The sequence below is a fragment of the Struthio camelus genome, chromosome 13 (assembly GCF_040807025.1).
Source record: "Struthio camelus isolate bStrCam1 chromosome 13, bStrCam1.hap1, whole genome shotgun sequence".
NCBI classification, from domain to species: domain Eukaryota; kingdom Metazoa; phylum Chordata; class Aves; order Struthioniformes; family Struthionidae; genus Struthio; species Struthio camelus.
In genome coordinates this window covers 17,910,162-17,933,439 of record NC_090954.1, presented here as the reverse complement: position 1 = coordinate 17,933,439, position 23,278 = coordinate 17,910,162, and the positions used below count along the sequence as shown (strand labels likewise).

Genomic DNA, 23,278 nt, shown 5'->3' with positions numbered 1-23,278 from the left:
AGGAAAAGCAAAGCCTAGAAGGAGCAGCTCAGTGGGTAGGATCTGGGACTCCTGACAAGGCTGCTTCTGCAGAGGCCACAGTTGTTATTTAAATACCTCGCTCAAATTATCCCATCAAGTTTGGGTCAAAGACCCTTCAAACATGAGCTCTGTGTACAAGCTGCATCTAACATCTAATAAGACTAGTCTTCAGAAAAGAGCTATGGTTTTCGCTTTGCATTACATTACACATCTTACTTGAAGACACAGTAAGGTCTAAGGTGAAGTCTAGCTAACCATACATCGTAGTTTAATGAAGACCATTCTGAGAGGCTAGAAGCATTTTGTAATTTAGGAACAACCAAAGTATTACAAAATAGCTATTGTAAAAGGATGGGTATAAATACCCCATAGTGTCATTTCCTTATACAATAAGTCAAAAGAAATACAAACTTAAAAATTAACATACCTTCCCCCATTCCTCAAAATCTCATTTCTAATCACCTGCTTTTCAAAAATAAGTGCACAGTCATCTCAATGTGTTATATATGTCTATTGGGGGGATTATACATTGTAATCCCAGTTATTGGTCTTAAAATAAAACTATTTCTACCCCCTCCAAAAGATGCTTAATAACTGATATACTATTGAGGGATTGATCAAGAAAAGGGATTTAGAAGTGGCCACAATGAGTTAATTATGTACTTCAAGTACGTTTTGAAAAACAGAAGTATTTTCCAATTTAAAAAGATCTTAAAAAGGAGTCAACACCAGAAATACCTTAGACTTCCTCGTTAAAAACAAATAAATACGAAGAGTCTTTGAAAGCTTTTTCAGCGAAGTAGCCCATGCACCACAGTGAACCTAAACAGTGAAGACCCAATCAAGTATGTGTATATGGACTTAACATGTGACGGCAAGGACAAATACAGGTGAATTTCCCAGGATTAGCCTTGGCCATGCGCAGCAGTTCTTGGAGGTCTAAGAAGAGAAAGTGGCTCTGGTCCTTCAATGCTCTCTCTCTTCTTCCTGCTCTGCAATCCCGCTTCATTTTCGAGAGTAATACGCACTGACATCTCATTTAAAATGAAGATTTGTAAGCCTCCACAAGACAGGGACACATCTGCCACTTCTAGGAATAAACCAACTAAGGGGCATTAATCTAAAATTGAAAGCAAACACTAAGTATAATCTTTCATTTTTCTCCTCTTGAACTATAGTATGGAATTCATATCATGGCAGATAAGAAGATAAAATAGGACAAATTGAAATCCCTTTGCAGTCAGTGGCAACACTCTTCTTGACAGCCATGAAATGAAGACTTGGCCCAAGGCATTTGACTCTGATTGTGAGATACATTTGCAATATGAATGGCTGAACAGGAAACAAGGGCAAAAATATGTTAAATCTGTTGCCACCTGGGGAAGAACGGAAGACAGAAATTACTGTTGTACTTCAGTCACATACTTAAGCAACTGCATTTTAACAATATAAATAGACAATATTTTTTGTTAGCCACCTTACTCTCTTTCAAAAGAACAGCTTGCAGCTTTAGTACTGCTCCAGAGTTACTTGCTCCTGTTAACTAAGCAACAAATGAATTCAATATTTTGCTGCAAATAAACTCTGTTGAGTTTCAAATGAGAAGAGTGACTGGGAGGAAAGGCAATGTCTTTAACTTGCAACAGTGTTGCCTTTTATGTGCACCTTGGGGTTCTGGTCCTGGGCTGTGTCTTCTAAATCGACTCCTATACTACGTTTTTCAGCTTCATCTAATGCCAACACTTAATTTTATCTGTTGCTTTTTATACAGTCACTACTGCATACAGGTGCATCTTAAAGCAGGCTGCACGCAATCCTGCCTTCCCCCCGTCCCTGCCCACTCCTGTTGTCTGCCCTGCGTTGGCATCAATAACACGTAGGCCACGAGATGTGCTCCTGGCCAGACGTCCAGTGAACCAGCTACCAAAGAGCAATGAAGCTTAAGGCAAAGGCAGAACAGCACTCTGTGATACTTAGTATGACTGACAATCTGACAACGCGATAGGAGTGACAATGACTCCGTCCTTCGAGAGAACATTGTGAAGGACTCTGTGCCATCTCAAAGACATCTGAAACCCCAAAGATCTTGAACAAACTGAAACAAAAATCACAAAGTCAGCAGAAGAGTTGGGCAGGGCAACACAGCCTGCGGGCTGACCCTCGGTTTGTATCACGTGCACAGTGCTGCCGAATCACAGGGTGTTCTGGGTTTTTTTTGGTTTTATTTTGTTTTGTTTTTACATATGCCTTGCAAACGTGTGGAGAAACAGCTAACTGAACAGGTACTGAACATCTCCCAGGATCTCTTACAGAAAAATCCTATAGAAAAGTAATGAGGATGATACCAACAGTGAGCAATAATGATCTTTGGATTAAAGCACTGAGTTAAAGACTCAGGAGGTAAGTGTTCATGTTATCATAAAATCCCCCTGGAGGAATGCGTGGGTCACATGGACTTTTCAGGTTGTTTACACGTTGGGATCAGGAACAGATATTCAAACTACCCGCGCTCCCAACAAGAAGCAACGAGCAGTAAACTAGCTAGGCTTTTTGGAAAAATCTGACTGCAACCTCCAAGCGTCGAGAACTTCTTAGAAGTTCTGCATTTAACCCTTCTAGCCGCCAGCTCCCCACTGGCAAAATGGGATAAAACTTTCTGCCTCTCACCACGTTTTTGCATACATATAGATTGCATACTCTTTGTGGTCAGGACTGCAGCTTCTTATGCTTACTACTACGATTTTTTGACTTTGCCTGAGAAGTCTTGGAGATGTTGTTAAATGAAGCAGTAGGGTAGCATTACGTTTATGTAGATATTACTCTAAATATGGAGAGACTTTAAGAGCATCCATATGATACTCCACAAAATTTTCTCCATACACCAATGATGCATTGATGAAAATGATGATTCCAGTCTAGAAAATAATTTAGAAACAGAAAAGACGACTTTTAAAATATACCCTGTTCATTTTTACCATAAAGACTGCTACAGTTACAAGAACCCGGAAGTGTTATTTTCCCTTCAAAATCTCAATTTGCCTGCTTTCAAACATCAGATTATCCAACAAAAAGTATTATAATTGATTACCACTGGTGGTGATGGTGCAGATGAAAAGACCGTGATTTCAGAAAACACTGAGCAAGAAGGAAAGTGAAGAGACAGCTGGCAAACCTTCTAACTTCATTATTTCCCACATTCAAACAAGGCCAAGCAGTTTTCTTTCAGGTATGACAACAGTCAACTAGAAACCACGCATCTTGCATGGATGATGCGTCTTGCACTGCTGATTCATGTTACACTTCTGTTGTTCGGCATAGGTATTCTACATATTCTTTGACGGGCCAGTATTGGCCTTCTGTACACAAAGTTTTAGGGGCTTGTAATTTTAAATTGGGATGAAGAGCTGAATGGTCTGACTGCTCAATTAATTTTTGCCTGCTTGCCTCTCTGTTTTACAAGTGTAGAATATTGTCTTGGATAAGTAAACAAATTGCTCTGGGTAAAAATATTTTCCCTTGGTTATCTTATCCATCTTATTCCAGTACTTCTAATAAAGTTTTCAAAACTCACTTGTTGTTTTGGGGAAAGTCTGGTGATAGATCCATTTTCATATTTTCCTTTATCTTCTTCAAAGCTAATACAATCTGCAGACCTAAGCAGTGCACCTTCTAATTTCTTAAACAGTTTAGGAACGCTACACAAGTTCAGTGGGTTTTGCTCTATAATTAAATGGCAAAAGTAAAAAAGTAGACTCCAAATAATGTAACATTGCTGTTTGATTCTGCTCTTTACAATTCAGTGATAAAGCAAATTCCAGTTTTCTGGAAGTGAATCAGCTCTAGCTCTTTTTAAATATTTCTGTAAGTACTGATTGCATGAAAATCTGAAACCAGACAACTAACAGTGGATATTCAAATTAAAATAGGTAATGCTTAGATGTGGTAGTATCACATAATCAAAACCAAATACATCAAACTATTTCACAATTTGGGAACTAAGAACAACTCCTACAAACTGAAATTTTACATAAAATTAAAGCACTCATCTCAAAGACAATTTTACCCTAAAAGCAATCATTCAAATAAGCCACATGTTTCTCTGCAGTTTTAGGAATTATTATGAGTAAAACAGTTATTAATCAGCAAACAACAACTGAGCTCTTTAAACCAATTATTGGCCAAAGACAAGTGAAGGAGTCTCAAGGAGGAAAGCTGCGTGTGATGCTTGATTTTTAACGAAGAACAAAAGAGGACGAGCAGACTGTAAAGAACCTAGCTGACCTACTAGGGACAGTGTAAAGAAAGATTTAAGAAAGCCACTTCAGACAAACTGAGGGGAAAGTTACCAAGCCATCTTGTTTAATGGCACGGCTATTCGGAAATGCTTTTAGCCCAGCATAGCCTAATATATCCTGGAAGGCTCTAGAAAACAAGATAAACTAAAGGCATCTTTGAAGGGAAACACAGAACAAATTCTGTATTTAGTAGGGGTATGCCTGGTAGAGAGAAAACCGGACTGGGATCTCAGAACCTTACCAGCCAGCACAGCTTACTCAGTCCTTTACAGTTTGGTGTATGAACCGTTAAATATGACAACAAGCTACAAGGACTTATATGGGCTGTGTATATGAGAGCATGACCTTAGCCTCTAGCACAAGGCTGAAAAAATGTTGCTAAATATCCTGCTAAACCAGTTGCTATGCCTGCGCACATGTGCACAGAAAGCTATTTTGCAATTCACACGGGCTAAGAGCCTGCAGAAAAAATTCAAATCCAGTGGGCCATATTCCCTGCTCATGTAAATGGCAGAGGCTACGCTGCAATCGATGCTGGGAGGGAGCCCGTGCGTTTCCTGAAGCAGGCCTTCCAGGTCGCAACATCTTTCCGCAAGGACACAACGCTCCCAATCTCATTTGTTTCTAAAGAAACGCAACAGCAATACTTGACAACAGCACGACAGAGAAAGTCTTTCTGAAGTAAAATGACTCATGAAGAAAGTGTGTATAACCTTCTGTTCTTTAGGGACTGGGAATTGGAAGACTTTTGCTCACCTCCCTCATTATCCTTGTTATCAGCACAGGAAGTTTCCATGGCAACATTGCATCCAGGCCCTCTCCAGCCGGTCTGGCAGACACACTGCCAGCTGTTCTGGCCGAGGGTGCATCTCCCATTGCCATTGCACAAATCAGGGCAGCCATCTGGTTGAAGAAATGAAGAAGATAAGTACAAGACATACTTATTCACACCAACACTCAGACTTCACACAACACTACTGTGCAAACAAAAAGCCTAGCTCTTGCTGGTGGGACACTCTCCCTGTTCCAGAGCCAAAAGCCTGGTGTGAAGAAAGAGGGTAAAGAAAGGGGATACCTTAGAGAAATGAGGACTTAACTCAAGCCTTCAAGAAAGGAGGAGTCCTCCTGGCAGCCACAATAAAAGCTGCAAGAACCCTGGAAAGCTTCAGATCTCCAAGTCAGTAGAGACAAAATAACAATCTGCTGACAGAAGATCACAGCCTTGTGTTTCTCCCACTGTATGTGTTTGTATACATCTAAGAAGGAGAATGTCTTCTTAAACAAACTTGTCAATGTTCAGGGTGTTTTTCATACAGGGCATTGCATAATTCTCCAGAGTTTCTCTGAACACAAAGTAGAAGTACACAAAATATGTAGTGAACCTGTTTTGAAAATATCTTCCTTCTTTAACAGTCACTTTAAAAGAGCTACTTACTTAACTCTAAGTTTACTTGTGTTGTAATAGTTCATGTTTTCTAAAAGATATTTTAGAAGAGATATCCCACAAAAGACGTATGTTTTGAACTGACTATGGATATGACCTTACTAACTACACAGCAAGCACTGAACAGGGAACTGAATTATTCACCCTGCTAAGGTGCTAGTTCTACGTTCTAACAAAATGTCCACGGACAATAGAAATAACTTGATTTGCTTTTCTTCTTCCTGAAGCTAAATCAGTCTCAGGAGGCACTACTGCATCTTAGTGAACATTCATTAAGAAAATGGGTAAGAAAACCAAATTCAGTCCTGTGAGATACATGAAGCCTCCGTAACCCTTCAGACACATCACATCTTATCCACACAAGCTTCTTGCATTTGTCTGTAAAGGTGAAAGAAGACTGGACAGTCCTGCCACAGATCTCTCACACCATCTCTTCGTTAGTCTGAGCAGGAAGGAGAAGGCTGAATTGCCATACTGACACTAGATGTTGGATCCCAAACATTGCAAGCTGTCTCACCTGTTTTGGGAGTACAGTCTAATCCTGCCATCTATACAACCACCATAAAATACGGACTAATTAATCTCATTGCTGTTGGACTTGGGCAGAAAATTTCTTTTCAATACAGCTCACAGTGCTCCACACTCTCGTTTCCCCTCCACCAGCAGTAATGGGTCATTGCCAGAAACGAGGCCTGAAGGATCCTGCTGGAGCCCTCAGCTCTCCCTGATAGGCTGCGTTGGTCCTTTGCACTCGCCGCCCTGACCCCAAGATGCAGCTAACTAATTACTCCACTCCCCTTCTCTAGACGTTTCAAAAGCATCAAGGAATTAAGCCGAGGAATTACGTGGGCACCCCAGCAGCGCACGGCTCCTCTTTTCATCAGGTGCGCGGGAGGAAGCCAGCAGTGGGAAATTTCCTGAAAGCAAATAAATATGTTCCCTTTTTCTGAGCAGTACCACTTCAAACGCGCAGCACCGGAGAAAGACGAAGACGACAGTATGTTGCCTTTGTGCCCCTTGGTCTCTACAGGTTACTGGGAACAGGAGTAACTTTCAAACTAGTTCAGCTTTCATACTAGTACGAGCGCTGAAAGGTTGAGCAGCCTCCCAAAAAGCACTAATTTAGACTGCCTGTAAGGGCTTTTCTGTGAAACCGTTCAGAAAACCACAGCCCTGAGTTTGTGCCTCTTCCTACTCCTCTCAGCTGCCTTTACTGTAACCAAGTGATATTAGAGCGAAGTCCCTCTGATCCTACACTAGTTCCCGCACCGCCGCAGGAACCTCCCTGGCGGGAAAGCAGGCTGGCTTTGTATCCCTGCTACACTCACGCGATTCATCTCACATTAGATTAGCGTTCCTTCTTTCTTTTCCTCAGTGGGTTATGACCTGGTAAGTTTATAGCGACTATTTAAATTTTAACAGGAATAAGTAGTCCTTGGCCACATTCATTTCCAGTGTAATTCTCTAAGTTTCCTTTACCATTTTTTTTAAAATCAATACTGTGCTTGTGAACGGTCCTGAACTAAGACCTTTAAGACCTCAGCCTATCCACAAAAAATGCTCTCTATAGATAACAGCAGTCAAAATTTCTGCATGTTGTGCCACCAGTGTGCTTGAATCTCTACCATCTCTAGCACTGGCACAGCAGTCCAGCCTCGACAGACTGCCCCGTCTGCCAGCTAGAGCAGCAGTTGCGCTAGGTTTCACGAGTAAGACACCTGATTTTGGGGACAGGGTCAAGACCGTTTTACATAGAAAAACTATCAGCATACAGAAACAAGCCCTAGAAATTTTATTTTACAGCTGTTATTGCGTATGAAAAAACACAGTGTTCCTTCCACTTAAAAGAAAGGTTATTTTTGTGTTACTCAGCTGTAGAAACTCACTATTACTTTGCAACAGGGGTAATATATTTTCAATAGATTGAAAATACATTGGCTTGTCAGGGTGTTTGAATGACCAAAATGATAATGTCCGAAGGAAGGCATCACACTGTAGGACAAATTATTTGTTTTAAACCAAAAATAAACATTAATTGTGAATTTACACACACAGCTGACTGGGGCACGGAAGAGAGAGAAATCACAGTAGCAGTTTGCTTTTCAACATATGAGCAAGATGAAAACATGAACAGTAGGGAGCTAGAGAAATCTCTGAAAAGTTTTATGTGCAGCTGGGGATTAATGGACATGACTCTGCTTTTAGCTTAAAGAGGGAAGCAAGCACCACCGCTATGGACATGATGTTGCTAGGAAACCCGATGCTACCTCTGTCGAGTTCATTCAGCTGTGGCCATCCGAAGAGAGGCTCTGTGTTTCAGAAACATAAATATCAGAAGGAAGGGGAAAAAAAAGAAGAAACAGGCTAGAAGGTAATCTGATTATTTTGGCAATAATTCCTTCCTTTAAAAAGCCTTGCTAAACTGATTAATGTATTTAGCTTCCAAAACAGGTTTAAGAACATGGAGTACTATTGACATATTTTGCGTGCTTATGTGTCTGTGTGTCTGTACGTACACGTCTGTGTATTTATGCATGTTTGTATAGGTCTTTCTCCAGACAAATACGTATAGTCCGCTAGACTAAATAGTCAAAACAGCTCCATTATAATCTATTAAATAAATAGTAAGTTTTCTTTAAAATATGTTTACATTTAGGGAGTGCACTTTCATTTGGAGTCTGAGTTATCTATACTGAAAACTGTCTCTACTGATTAGTACTGATGAACATCCTCTGCACACACAGCATTTGTAGGTGCCTCCGAGGCCTTGGTACACTTCAGCAGATTTTGACACTGGACAGCGAAACAAAGCACCTGCCAGAGGGACCGTCAGAGTTCGAACTACTGCTCAATGCTCACAACTGGGCATGGGACCTACTTCACGGGAAACGCACATAATGCTAAGCATGTCCTAACACTAAGTGCTTTGCAGATGGCATCCTCATTAAAGCTTGTTCTCATTCTGCAATCCAGGTCACACTGAAGAGGGTGGTATTACCTCCTGGTCGTCTTGTGGATTTACTCACAGAGTAAGGTAGTCAAAGAGACAGTAAGGTAGTCACAGGGAGAAGGGCTATCAAAATCTAACCTTGAGAAGTAATTCAGCCCTGTGCAAAGCTCTCAGTCACAGTACAGAAAAGGGCCCTTCATGCTAAGCAGACAGGTTGCTATTCCTTGTGTGCAGAAAAACTCTACTCATCTTTTCTATAACCGTATGCTTAATGGAAAATGTCAAAAAGCTGGCTTAGAAAAAAGAAGGAAGTGCTTGTTTAAAGTGCTAGATTGACAACCTATTTATTCACAGAACAGGCACAGCATGGGCAACAGCAGTTCAAGTGTCTCACGCTTTTCTAGCAATGTCTCTGCGCAGACCTGCTGAGATGGCTGCTGGAGGTGAGACATTAATGCAGTCTCCCTTCCCTTTCAGTCTCCCATTTGGCTATCGGACTGGTAATCAGAAGGCATATACACAGGAACATACACATTTACAATTAAAAACAGCAAGAAAAATTTCAGCACTTTTTTCGATGTAGTCTCAGGAATACGTGACTAGCATACCATTGTGAGGGACCATCAGAATAAGAGAAGATTTCAAAATCAAAACACTAATACTCATTCCTCTCCATACTGTAGATAGATAAAATGCCCAGCATTCACCCAAAGGGAATCCTGGAAGACAGTAGTAAAGGACCAGGAGAAATTAAATGCAACGTATCTCTGAATCTAACACAGAATGACACAAACCGTTGTTCCTACGTAGCAGATCCCAAGACACTTTTTAAAAAGCTCACTGAACAGAACAGTCTCCATAATCTTACAGTTTTGGAACACTAGGGCTAGTGTTTAATGCCTGGATTTATTTCCTCTCTATCTTAGCTCTTCAACTACGCAACTGAACTGGAGTAACACAACCAATTCCTGACTGGATTTCACAGAGCTTTTTGCTCCTCATTGTTCAAACAAGTTATTATATTCTTAACCTGCTCATAGTCCTAAAAAAAGGGCTATTTCTTGGCAAGTTAATATCATTCCACATCTACAGCGGTAAGCAGTACAAGAATGCTGACCCTCAAAACCCACAAAAACAACTTGAGGACAACTCTGAAACTCTGAACTTTGGTAAGCAAAGACTCAGCAAATACACGTTATCACAGCCGAGGGACGCTTCTCCTCTCTATACTTAACGTTGTTTCTCAGTACGTTACAATTGCTTCACTTACACTTCCCCAGCCCACCCATTCCAATACACATACGCTGACAGTACATTACAACAAAAAGAGCTCTGCTGATACAAGCGAAAAGCGGTCGTATCTTTGCAATGAAATAGTTGAGTTTCTTGTTCTAGGAATGAATGAGACGCGTCTCTCCAGACTGTACACATTACAAAGAGGAAGAGGATCTACGACGGATGCTGCAGTAAGAAAGTGAGTAACACAGTACCAGTAGCAGAACAGAACACTATTACGGGAAATGCTGTGAGAAATGAGACCACGTCAACATGAAGCAAACTTCTCTGGTTCTATTTTCTGAACTTTAAACTCTGCAGTCAACTGCTACTATATGTACAAATTATTATATTCATCTTATTATTAACATTATTATTAATAATATTATTAATATTATTATTAACATTAATGGGGGAAAGGGGTCAAAAAGATTGGAGACCCTTGGTTGCACCCAACAGGAAAAGAAAGCTCCTGTCTGAAAGCCTTTACAATCCAGAAGACAAAATGTGCTTAAAATACTAAGTTTTGCTTTTTGCTTGTAGAGCTCCACATGGCCACAACCCATGACTGGGCCTAGAAGGTGCTATAACAATACAAATTAATGTCGTCTTACTTTTCATAGCAACAACTGAGGAGTGAGAAAAATAAATAGTGAGTCTAGAAAAAAACAAACATTGCTGTTACTGAGTTGACTGTGAGCAAAATTAAGTCAATTGCTTCCTGTGGGCCTGTGCAAGCTTTATCTATATCTCCAGTTTCACATTTTCAAGACTTATTTGGGATTTAAGAATACCTGAATTTAACAAAAAAGATTGAAGAATCCTTACAAAGAGTAAACAAAATCAATACGGACAGTGCTTGTTTGTAAGAAAGCAATAGTATTGGATGAATTCAAGAGAGAGCACTCATAGGTTTTATCTACAGCGAAATTATTCTGGGACTAAATTGTAAGGCGATTAATTCATTTTTGAACTCAGCAAATTAATTCCCAGGATATAGGCAGTACATGGAAAATTCAAATCCAATTTTGGATAAATTCTGTACAGAGTACCTACCTACTTCACTGACATTTACAAACACCATGTACACCAAAGCACATGTATGCTGCTGTTGAGATGCATACAGATTTTCTTGTACATGAACTACTTCAAAACGCCCAAACAAACAATGCTATAGCACTACACTGTAGTAACTCAAGATATAAAGACATTTTGTCTGATTAATTTGTGTTTTCAGTCTAAACCTTAATTCCATTTATCATCCCCAGAACTGCCAGTTATGATGGGGCCAATTACTTTGGAAAAGAAGGAAAGAAAAAGGCAGCCACAGAAAGAGAAGTCAGAAGACCCCTTCCCAGACAGGCCAGACTGATCTCTTTGTTCTTTTTAAATGTTTCAAGCTTTGGAGGAATAGGCAGCCTTTTATTTTAAGGGAAAAGGGTGACATGGAGAGGAAAGGTAAAAATCTCTTCTCTCCAGGAGATGCCTAATCACTACGTAGGTAGGGAAGCGGACAATCACCAGTGGATTTCAGCCTCTACTCAGTTTGTACATGGAAAATTAGACTCAAATCAAAATCTCTTGTTTATCTTTCTGTCTAGCTCCGTTATTTAGGTCCTTATCCAAAGCCCGCTGGCAGTCCAAGGAGTCTTTTCAGTGTCTTCAGTGGACACTGTATCAGGTAGCCCTTTGGATGAACGCAGATGCCCTGCAAAACAGAGTATGTTGTATAGGACAGCCTTTTGTCTCTCACGGGATACACAACATCAATTTCAAAGGGAATATTTCAATTACATTTAAATCTTCCCTCTCTCATTACAGCTGCTAACTACAGAACTGTGGTAAATAAAAGTAGTCCAAGATATGATGGTACCTACAGAATACAGAGATATTACATAAAAGCAGAAAATGATATTGGCCTTTTAAATTTGGATTTTGTGAGATAATCACTGCTTTCATATTTTCTGTTCATTCCTTCAGTACGTTGCTGGTATGCCTAAGGCTATCTAGCAAATAATAAAAGAGGTACATAGAATGAGGTACCTAGCAACATGGAAAATAAAATTATGCTTTTTATTTCCTACTGTTATTCTTAATCCTCCAATTCCAAAGCCCACTGGGTTTAGTTAAAGCCAGAAGGAGGTCATATAAATAAAAACGGCACACAGTAATATGGCAGGCACGCACAAGTTATTTTCTGCCCCACTATATTTCAACTAAATCAAACTTAAAACCCAAAATATGCAATTAACATGTGCCCTTGCAATATAGTATTGGTTGATAGAGAGGGCAGAGAGCCATGAAGAAATACTACCTCAGATATTCGGAGCATACATACGTTGATGAACTGTAAGAATTAACTCAGCCTTTCAACATAGCCCAGAAGCCTGGTCTCGGCACGGACCTGCCACAGCAGTGCTGCTCCCGGTTCCTGAGAGCACTCCCACCACCGAGCAGCAGCAACGCGGCTCTCCACGGCTCAGGAGCTTGTCACCAATAAATGCTCACTGATTTTCTTGTGTTTTTTTCCTTTTCTAGAATAGGCATTTTAAAAAATTACTGAATGCCCTAAATATTTCTTTAACCTGGAATTCAAATAAAGAAATGTATGGGATAAACAAAGGCAAACAGTGTTTGCAGGTGGGCTGGGCTGGGGGTGATGAACACATGCCTGAGTTTAAACTAAAGCAGAATGGGCTCGCTCCAATTTTTTTACTGAACAGGTTGGGAAAAAAAAGAAAAGAAAAGAAAAGAAAAGGCCAAGAAGTAATTTTCAAGAATCCTGATTTCCTCCACTCTATCACTTACAGTGCAGGCAGACAATGACCATGGTAAGTAAGGTTCTCTAACTTACCTAGGGTACACACGCTATAACACAATTCCCTTCTAACCGCTGTCTATTTACTATTTACCTATGCAATTTCTGTCTTTCATGTGTCTTTCATAAGGACAGGAACTGGGAGAACATTTAGGTTTTGAAACGAAATGGAAAAATGGGAGAAAAAGATGTGTAGCTGTTTAAAAGAGAAGTAAAGCTCACACAAAGGGGAACTGCTGGTATTAAAAAGGAAGTCTCAAGAGAAATCACTGGCTGAAACACATTCACTTGTCTTTACCTATCTCTCTGAAGGAAAAAACACAAGGCAGATACAAGTGGAAAAAAAAGGACAGCAGAAAGCTCATGTTTGCAACACAGATCACAAAAATCTGAGATGGAAAAAAATCTAACAGGTGTCAGAGTCCCACTCCTTGTTAACATGGGGCTGCTCCCAGCAGCACATTCTGTTTTAGCCAAGCTCAGTTTAAGTGACTCAAGCAGATGGACTTCTATTACTTTCTTGGGGGTAAGACACTCCCTCAAGGTCTCCTTCTGGGACACAGCTGCTCCCTAACTATCATCAGCTTTTGGAGTGACTCCCTCAAGCTGTCAGCAGCTCGGAGGGAAATGAGGCCAACACAGAGTTTGCTCTACATTGCCCTGAGACTTGAGAAAACCGGACAAACAATTAAAAAACCCACATGTCTGCTCCGAAGGTTGGGTATGCACAATGTGCAATCCAGCTGAGCCCGAGAATTTGGGCTATTTATATAAATAAAAGAAAGTTTCAGGAAGGAATGGAGGCTGCACTGAAGGGAGGTGGCATAGTTGTGAGACTGAGAAGTTTTGGCAAGGCTAAGAGACTGAGTGCTCTGCTGCCGCCAGGAGGCCAGGGCCAGTCCAGCAAACGGGGAACATCCACGGGATCCCGTCGCCGCACAGCCCTGGGCAGCAGCGGGGGTTCGGGATGATGCGATCGCACTGGCAGCACTATCTGCGTTCCCAGAAGACACACTCCATTCAACACACAATGCCGTGCTCTTCTTGGTGGCCATTCAGGCCACCAGGATCGGGTGTAGGTAGTTTTGAATGAGTAGCAAGGTAAGCAAAGTAGTTATGCTAAACATAAGGACAAAAGTGACAACACTACTGCAGTCCAAAAGCTGCGGAGTAGCTACACAGAAGCAGAAGATTATTTGCTCAGGTTTTGAGCAAGGGTTGAAAATATGACCTTAACATCATATTCGACTTCTAAAGCATACATTTCTCAAACAACGTTCACAGTCAATAGCCGATACGAAGAAACATGAAGGATACAATACAATTCTTATTTAAGATAACTAGTTCCTTAAGATTAACCTTAATGCAACAAAATCCATTTGAAATATAACCCTGGATGAAACTGTATTCATAACATCAGTACTACAATCATAATCTTTTATTGTATTAAGGTTTCTGATAAGGAGTACAACGGTTGGCATCATCCTTGTCAAAAGCTCAGTTTCATTTGGCTAACTGAAATTTGTAAAATTCAGCTTAAATTAATTTTCCCTTAATTTTCCCTTGTTTCAGACAGGAAACTGCTAATCTCTAATTTTGCCATTGTTATCACACAAGATGAATATGAACTCAGAATCATGCCCAAATTGCTGAAATATCTGTTTTATTCTATTCTAACTTTGTAGTAAAGCATGAATACACATAAAGATGTTCATAGTTTCATGTTCCTTTACACAGTTTCCATATCAAGCCCAGAGAACAACAAAGGATGTTGTTACTCTACGCTGCGCTCCTCATCAGACTAAGCTTGCTAGTGGAGATGGCATGGTGCCACATTTATTCAAATTTGAACCTAATTTAGCGAAGTTGTAAATGCAGCCTATGTTTCCCCTCTGAAAAATGTGATCTGGCAAGGGGATACTAACAGACGCTTAGGCAGAACAGTTTCATAGCCCTGTGCCACAAGTCTTCCACAGGAGATCCTCCTTGTTCTAAGCACGGACGACGGCAGAAATTTAAGAGGTAAGCCCTACTCTGCGCCTGCTCAGATATGAACATCTAAAATTCCCGTATACACCAGGATGCCATTGAGGTAGGCATATTCCTTATAATTCCTTATTCCTTATAATCTAAGGATTTCTAATCTCTAAGAACCTGCTGATTTAAAAAGTGCCAGATCAGGCTTGATAAGGGCAGGGCCGTTTGTTACTATGACGGCTCTGTATTCCCAGACATCTCACTTGTTTCAAATCTCTCAAGTGATGCAGAAGATGTGCTTTTTGCTCTATGACTGCCTTGATGGGTCAGCAGGGGAGACTACACTGTCATTGGCTAGCTGTCCTCAAGAGAAATGCCACCCGGCATTCCTTCTATTTTAAATTTTAAAGGAAACTCACAATCACTAGCTTTACTTCTCAGAAAATATTTGTAAGTAATAAAATGTCACTGCAGAAGCAGGATGTAGAAATGCCAAACAAAGTTAAATCAGACATTTTCTGGTAAGTTAAGTATGTACATAAATACAACTACGTTAAAATAACATGAAGGACTGATGCGAACCTGAAACTCCAGGATACTCACAATTAAGCAAGAAACATTGTCTGTAATGAGTCCTCTACTGTGCTCACACATTTACAGCCGAATTGAGATCTCTAAATCAGTTTTGATAACAAAACAATTGTTTCTAGCATCCTGCAAATGATAATGGCCTAACGCAACCCGACAATAAGGCAAGTTTTCAGATGCCAGTATCTTCAGAGGCAAGGCTTACGCAGAACCAGGGAGAACAACAAAACCTCCCACACGTAAGCGGTGCAGGACATGAAAGCTGGCACTACAGACGAGGTCTTGGCATTAGTTCTACTGAACACAGGGCTATTGCAAATACTGAAAATCTTATCTCTCTGGGATGAACTAGTATGTAACAATTGCTACTATAACATAGCAAAATTAACTGTTAAGACTCAAGCAGCTACCATCTTGGAATTACATCCTTCTCTATTGACTGGAAGCCTTTTGAGTCATGTCTACTGAAGGGCGGGATGTTAGTCACATTGGTCAAATGCAGTCAAATTCAATAGAATCACATGATTTCAATCAGCTAATGTACAGCCTCAAGGTTCATGGCAGTCTGCCATACCTAGGTCTTTCATATAATACTTAAAAATAACATACTGACTGTTCTTCAGAAAAGAATAGGCTTTCTCTGGTTTCGATGTATTAACTGACTACCAGGTAAGAAAAAAAAAAAAAAACAGAGGTGGTGGTAATACCTTGGATTATAAACTGCTGCTGCTGCTCTTGCAGCCCTTGCTGGCTCTTTAAAGGGCCAGGGATAACCAGTGCTTCTCCTGTCTGAAAGATGCAATAAATCACTTAGAAACTGAGATTGCCTTTCATCTGCCTGGCATTAGCCTGACTGTTCGATAACAAAGCAACCCTTGGATGTATCCATTTAATCCAAATATCACCGGTATCATATTTTCCATTTCCAAACATTTTCATAAAGTCCCACTAAAACTAATCTGCCTACAATTCTAGCCTAGTACAATTTTGGCTTTTCAGGGAAGACACCCGCTCACAGTTGTCAGTTCAGTCATTAACTTCAGAATACTTCTATTCACTTCACAAATCCCCCGCACAGGGCATACATAAGTTGTGCTATCTTCCATCTCTGATCGACTGTAAGACTCCATTGCATACTAAGATGATGATTTGAACTCCCTTATACATGCCTTGACTACAACATAATATATAAGGGCTTAAGCCGAATTCAGCTACATGAATAGTGAAGCCTGTCTCCTCAGCAACAACAGGTACATCTACTATTATTTTAATTCTCTTGCCGATGGCTTCCTAAAGACATTCAAAATCAAGTTCAAGGCCTTACTTCTTATCTGCTAGGCTCAGGATATCCAAAAGACCGCCTAAGGTACAAGGATGAAAACGGGGGTCGAGAGCTCTGCTGGGCTGACAAAGGCTAATCTTATCTGCGTAGGAGGTGGAGATTTTTTAGAAACCAGCTCAAGACTACGGAATACATTTCTTCACTCTACAAATAAGAACTTACATATAAAAAGCTACCACATATTATCCACTTTCTGCTCCAAGTACAAATTGAATTTCTTTGACTGTAACTCCCTTAATATACAAACAGCTATACCACTATAGAGCTGAAGTGCTGAAGAGAATCAGAACAACATGCCAAACCAGCATTTACAGAGACCAAGGAACAGAACCGTTTCCCTCATGCCAGTACTTCTTACCTGTTCACACCAGTATTTCTAACCCTATTTGAATTTGGGGATGTGAAAGAATAGACGTGCGCGTGCACTGTAGGGCACCGTAATGTGAACGCTCTTTTCCTTGAAAAGAAAAAGAGAGAACAAGCAAATCTACTACTGAAGACGCTTAGCTACGGTGCTGAGTGGTGAGTAACTGCCTATCTAACCCACAGTAAAAGGATTTGTAGGATATCTGCCTTAAAACCTATGGACCGGAGTGACCCGGCTTGATGTCCGACCTCATAACTTACCCTCTAACCCTGCTTTGAGCAGGAGGTTGGACTAGATGATCTCCTGACATCCCCTCCAACCTGCATTATCCTACTAATTTTAGGGCTTCATAATGCATAATTCTCAGGGAAGGGAATACGAGTTTTCTCAGGCATTATTACAATATAATTACTTGCTATTCATCAGATATTGCTGTCTGCACAGAATTTATAATTTAGTAATTAACATAAAGGTATGCAGGTCCTATGTAAGTGCGCGAGTTATCTGTATCGAAAGAATAAATATAAGCCTTAATACAAGCACACATTTTCCTCCATCACTGCATAATAGATTAGTATGCTCCCTATCCCTTAACTTGTATACAATGGTGGAATCCTTTTGGGATGAAAGGAATTATAAAGCCAGGTATGTGTTATATTTTGCAGTTGGGCTTCTGAAAGCATCCATTACATGGATTCCAATATATGGCTGCACACTATACGGTTTTCAGACTAGAGCATCCAAACATTTCAGCTATCCAAAGGAAAATCAAAAGAAAGGGGTAAAGAAAAAAATACACAAAAACAGACAGTCAATGCTTCTCGCATCCTTTCTGGCTTGTGGGAATCCTAAATATTCATGACAGTAAAGTATGATTAAGAAGTCACAAAAAATAATATTTGAATATGACAAACACGACATACATTTGTTTTTAGAGCTGGAGTTTATGGACTTTAAACGTATTTGTAAAGGATGAAATAACGCCCACATCACAGGAGAAATTTTCTGCCATATAGACAATGCATGTAAAATAAAAGAAAATACATAAATAAGACACCTTGAGTTATGTGAGTATTTGTGTATGCTGGGCTATCTGGCAGAAGTAGCACAGAAGATGGATATTTCACTATTTAAAATGTTTTATATACATGCCTTTCACTCTAAAGTGCTAGACGTTTTCTGCATCCTTTTTCAATATATATAAGCCTCATGAATAATACCATTCAATTTTCCTGTTTTTTTATATGTACCAACCGCACAAATAACCAACAAAAAGCAACAGAAATAAAAATGCTATATTTATACCATTTTAGATTCATGACCAAGCTGTTTTTAATCCTGCAGGCATAGACAAAGCCTAGGATAACTTCTTTTGTTTACTTCTTTATCTGCCTAAACGGTGAAGAAAAAAAATGGTACAGAAAAATCTGATAATCCTTCAAACATAGCCAGTTACCTTGATATTTAAATACTAAATAAATCTGAAATATTGATTTTGATCTCACTATTTCACCCCCAGGAAAGCCTAGAGCACTTAATCAGTATTTGGAAGGAATTTAAAGGTGAAGGACTCTAAGTGCTGCTTGCTTTATATTAAAAATGTTTACTGTCAAGGCAACTCACAGCTCTCCTCTTCCCCTAGCCTCACTAGAAATGACCCTAATTCTCTGGAACAAATATTTAAGCCAGTTTTCTGCTTACAGACAGAGTATTTCTTTTCCATTTCTCGGCTGAAGCCATCTGAAGCACCAACTAGGCTTTTAACTTCACTGCCCTGCATCTATATTTGACTCCGTTTTCAAAGCATGCTGGGATAGGCAGGATGTTATTAGTTCATAATGGGACTTGTTTGCTAGGAACAGTTCTCCAGGGAAGAGAAATACAGCGTCCAAGTGAGCTGGAGACGGCAGCCGAGAATCTAGAGACCGCTCTACCTCCGCTGTAATAGGAGTGAACGATCAATGCACTGGATTAGCACACTTTAGTCCCTGATTCATCCCAGGTGAAAAGGTGCAAAGCTATGCATTGTCATGATATTTGCTTCAGTTAAAAAAAAAAAAAGAAAAAAAAACCAGAGGAAAGCAGAACTAACATTATTAAAGCCAAAAAATCAGTCAAAAAGAATATCCAGTAACATGTTAAAAATCTAACATTTGTGAATGGGACAGCAAAATGACAATTAAGGTTATTAATTATTTTAGAAATGTTAAAGGGAAAATAACCAAAACAAGTTTATTCTGAAGAATTGCACCATCTCCCCCTCCACGTTCACATAAAATTATACCTCAGGTTACCATACTCTGCCTGTTTCCAGTAATTTCAGCTGGGTAGAGTACCTTTCCCCATCTCGTGTACATAGTTGAACAGCTGCCACATACTTCAGAACACGGTAGAAACACATTAATTAGGCTTTACTGTATACAATTTGTTCATCACTGAGAAATGAAGTCATATATAGCAGCTTTTTAACACTGCGCAGAATTATTTTATCGGTTTAGAGCAGACAGGGAGAAGTGCTACCGTAACTCAAACTGCAGAAGTCTTCACTCATTGAAAATACTCCACTATACATGTCGTGGCTAGCTAACAGAAGAACACCTTGCAATATCAAAATATTAGCTGAAGGTCTCTCACCTGAGGACTGACGCAGTTTGACTCTACTGAGTTTATGAGATCTCCACAGGACTTAATCAAGCAAAGTGAACTTAGGAACAGCTTTAAGTCTCAAAGTAAATACATATTTGGGAATATGTTTAATCAGGCATAGTGACTATCCAATTTACGGTAATAACTTCTGTAAGCGGTTAGGAACCTTTCACAAAAATCCTCCTTAATCTGGGTATCACTGATTGGAAAAACTATCCTGCAGTTTAATGACACAGCACCGCCTTCCTGCTCAATGTATGCATCAGTGAACTGGAGACATTAAAGGGCATTTTCCGGCATGCATACCTGCTTTCATTTTGCAGGAAATAATTTATTGATTTTAACTATTTCCTAATCAGAAATGAAGTAACTGCATTCAAGTAAGAGACCAGCAGTAGTAGCCCTGTAAAACATCATCGTTAATAAACAAGCAATTTCTAATCATAGGACTACCGTCATTTTTTGCTAACTTTCTGCATGTTTTATAACATCTTTATCCCAAACGCTAAAATATGGAAAATGGAATAAAAAAATTAAAACTTTGTGGCATATTATGCAAATGATTTTTAAAGGTGGCTCCCATTCAATCTCAATAAAAACATTTGGCTTAAGAAATCAGATATGCCATATACATCTTGCTAGCAAATTTGAGAAATATAACATTTTATCCCAAAAATGCTGATGAAATCCTTAGTACAGCAGGAGAAACTAACCGTAAAAAGGAGGTACCAGATACAGTCTACAAGAGAGGTGAATATTTTATATTTTTCCAATTCTCCCGAATAAATATTTCCCCTAAAAAATTATTTCCCATTTAAACCTTCCTATGCAGCAATACTTTTCAATTAGGTAATAAGCATTTCAAGATACGATAACTAGAAACATAAATACTGGAGAGAGAAGACAGACTTTACTTATTGAACGCTCTGTGTATAAAAGATTGCAAGATTAAAAGGAATGGGGAAATCATCAGATTTTAATGAGCACCATTCTCATTTTAACAAAATCTCACCTGGTTTGAAAGTATTAACAATTTCAAGACTCACTTTAGAATTTCTGCACTGTTTGGTATCTCAGTGGTATCTCAAGTGTAATTAAGTTTTGATAATGGATATGAACTACTGTTTGCAAAAAAGGGTGTGACTGACAATTCTGATTCACTTTTTTCTTCAGCACGTAAGCAAGCAAATTATTCCAAAATTCTTTAACAAAAGATTCCAATGAAAAATCATAAAACGGATAACCTCTCCAGGCCATTCCGGGCTTCAATTACGGAAGGGCTGCAACTGCAAGCTAATGCTTAGGAATCAATATAGATTTTGACAGGGTTTTAACTTCCCCTTCAGCTTTCTAGCTACACATGCAGTCACGATACAGAAATATAAACACTCATTAGGTTTCTGATTTAGAACCACCTTTGTAGAGGAGTACCGTCACATGCAGAAGCAACGAGTACAGACCTGTTCACGCAAGCTTAACATTTTCTAAAGGCTAGCACTCATCTAGTGATGCCTTCAAGTAAATGATACCCCCTCAACTTTCACAAAGACAAAGCGACCTTGACTTTAATAACCAGTTCTCTAAATATGGAAGTTTTTCCCCATTCTAAATCCAATATATTTCTGACTGTTTCTATTCTGGCAAAGAAGGTTCAACCCTGCACAGGTCATACCGAAGATATATATGGATTGGCTTCACGATAAAGAATCAATTAATAACGATCCACGCAAGGCAGAAGCAAAATGCAATTTCCCCCCTAGTTGCCAAAGAAACCAACAAAAAGATGCATCGGATCTAAAAATCTATGTCCCTATAACAACTTTTTCCAAACTCAACTATCTATTACCAATGCTGCATGGGGAGCATTGTCAACTTTCATTTCCTTTTCATGCTCCTAACAAACTCCTATGCAATGATTTTCGCTCTTAAGTCTAAGACAGCTTTCAAATGTATTGGAAACAAGAAAAGGCACATTACTGTTGCTTTTCCTGTACTCTTATCAGGTTACTCTGAAAAAAACTATTTGTGGGTTACAGAATTAATCACAATTTGTTAACATTTTGTTTCATATTGTGCTTTCTATTTTCAGGAGTAAATAATGATCATGACCCACAGCTTCCTGCTCAGAACAGTATCTTGCTTTTTGAAAAGCAAGTGCTTCTGCAATTTAAAAAGAAAAAGAAAATAGGGGAGAGGGAGAGAAACACCCAGCTTTTCTTTTTCTAACTAACTGCTTAATTCTAGGCACACTACTTTCCGTTGTAAGGTTGCATGCTATAATGCTAATTCCTCTACTAATTCCAGAGGGGAGTGATCTGTAACCTAGCAGACACACATTTTGCCTTGCCTTATTAAATGGAAAGCAAAAGTAGTCAGATCAGTTTATATTTAAAACCTGCCGAAAAGTCGATGGCAACATGCTACAGGAACTGAGTTCTACTTTCTGGTATTCCCAGTGGTTAAAACAAAAAGTCATTTCTCTCATCTGTACTAACGTCTCTTTGGCTTTAGGAGAATCAGCATCATCTGTGACATTTAGGCTTTTTGTGTGTGTGCATACGGAATTCACAAAAATAACATCAGTGCTGCTCTCGAGGGACTCACTCCACACACAGCCCAGCAATCACTTTTGACGCCTACCAATTGGAAAAACACAGTGTTTGATATGGTGCTACTTTTATGATCAATAAATCACCATTTTGTAGGGAAAAATGTTATTGCTAAATTGATCTTTTTTATTCATCTGGTCTTTTCGTTAATTGTCCTCTTAGCTTTGCTTCTAGCCTAAAATCACAATCTAGTAACGTTTTTCAGTACAAAATGCTTCAATTTTTAATTAAAGATTTTAATTCATGATTGGACTATTATATTTATTTCTTTAATAATAAAACCATTATTGCTTCTGTTTCTTCCTTTCAACCTTCAGAACAGGGACTGCATCATGAAGCACCATTTCTCAGCTTAGTTGTTCGATCCTCTGAGTGACTACTTGAAAGCAAATTAAAACGTATGTGGTCTAGTTTCATTATGAATCTTACTTACTTGTCATACTCGTGAATAACTTCACTCTTTCAACCTCTACCTAAAAGATCACACCTGGAATTTTATAATTGACTGGAATGAACACAGCAGAGATGCATCTTTCTGTTACATGGGTTTCTGTAAAAATATATTAAAATGTTAAGAGTGTAGATCAGTTTTAATTATATGAAAGATTAACTATCACCTCTTGTAGTTCAACTCTACCCTAATCACCCAAGAACATTTAGAAAGAAAGGCTTACACTGCTCCTTGCAGCTATTTTGCATGGTAACTTACTTTACAGCATATAAAAAGCATGCCACCGTCTACTGATGCCGAGTTGACTGACCTACTCTGCACTGGACTGTTAAAAACTGTGAACGGAAACTAAAAATACAATGGGATTAGGAAAATGCTATAAACCTTGACACTGACTGACAGTTTTTCAAAATTATGGCTCCTTATTTACAGAATGCAGGAAACTCACAGCCTTTTACCGGCAATGTATAATGGATACAATACAAATGAGTAGGA

The 23,278-nt window shown here is 39.3% G+C and overlaps 1 protein-coding gene across 4 annotated transcripts in view; it reads right to left on the bottom strand.

Annotated features, from left to right (window-relative positions):
* TENM2 (teneurin transmembrane protein 2) overlaps positions 1 to 23,278 on the bottom strand; it is a 692,618-nt gene that overhangs the window by 50,081 nt on the left and 619,259 nt on the right. For all 4 annotated transcript variants that reach the window (XM_068959701.1, XM_068959700.1, XM_068959703.1 and 1 more), the window contains one exon: positions 5,073 to 5,219. In XM_068959701.1, the coding sequence (XP_068815802.1) occupies positions 5,073 to 5,219 (147 nt within the window). The remainder of the gene's footprint in view (positions 1 to 5,072; positions 5,220 to 23,278) is intronic.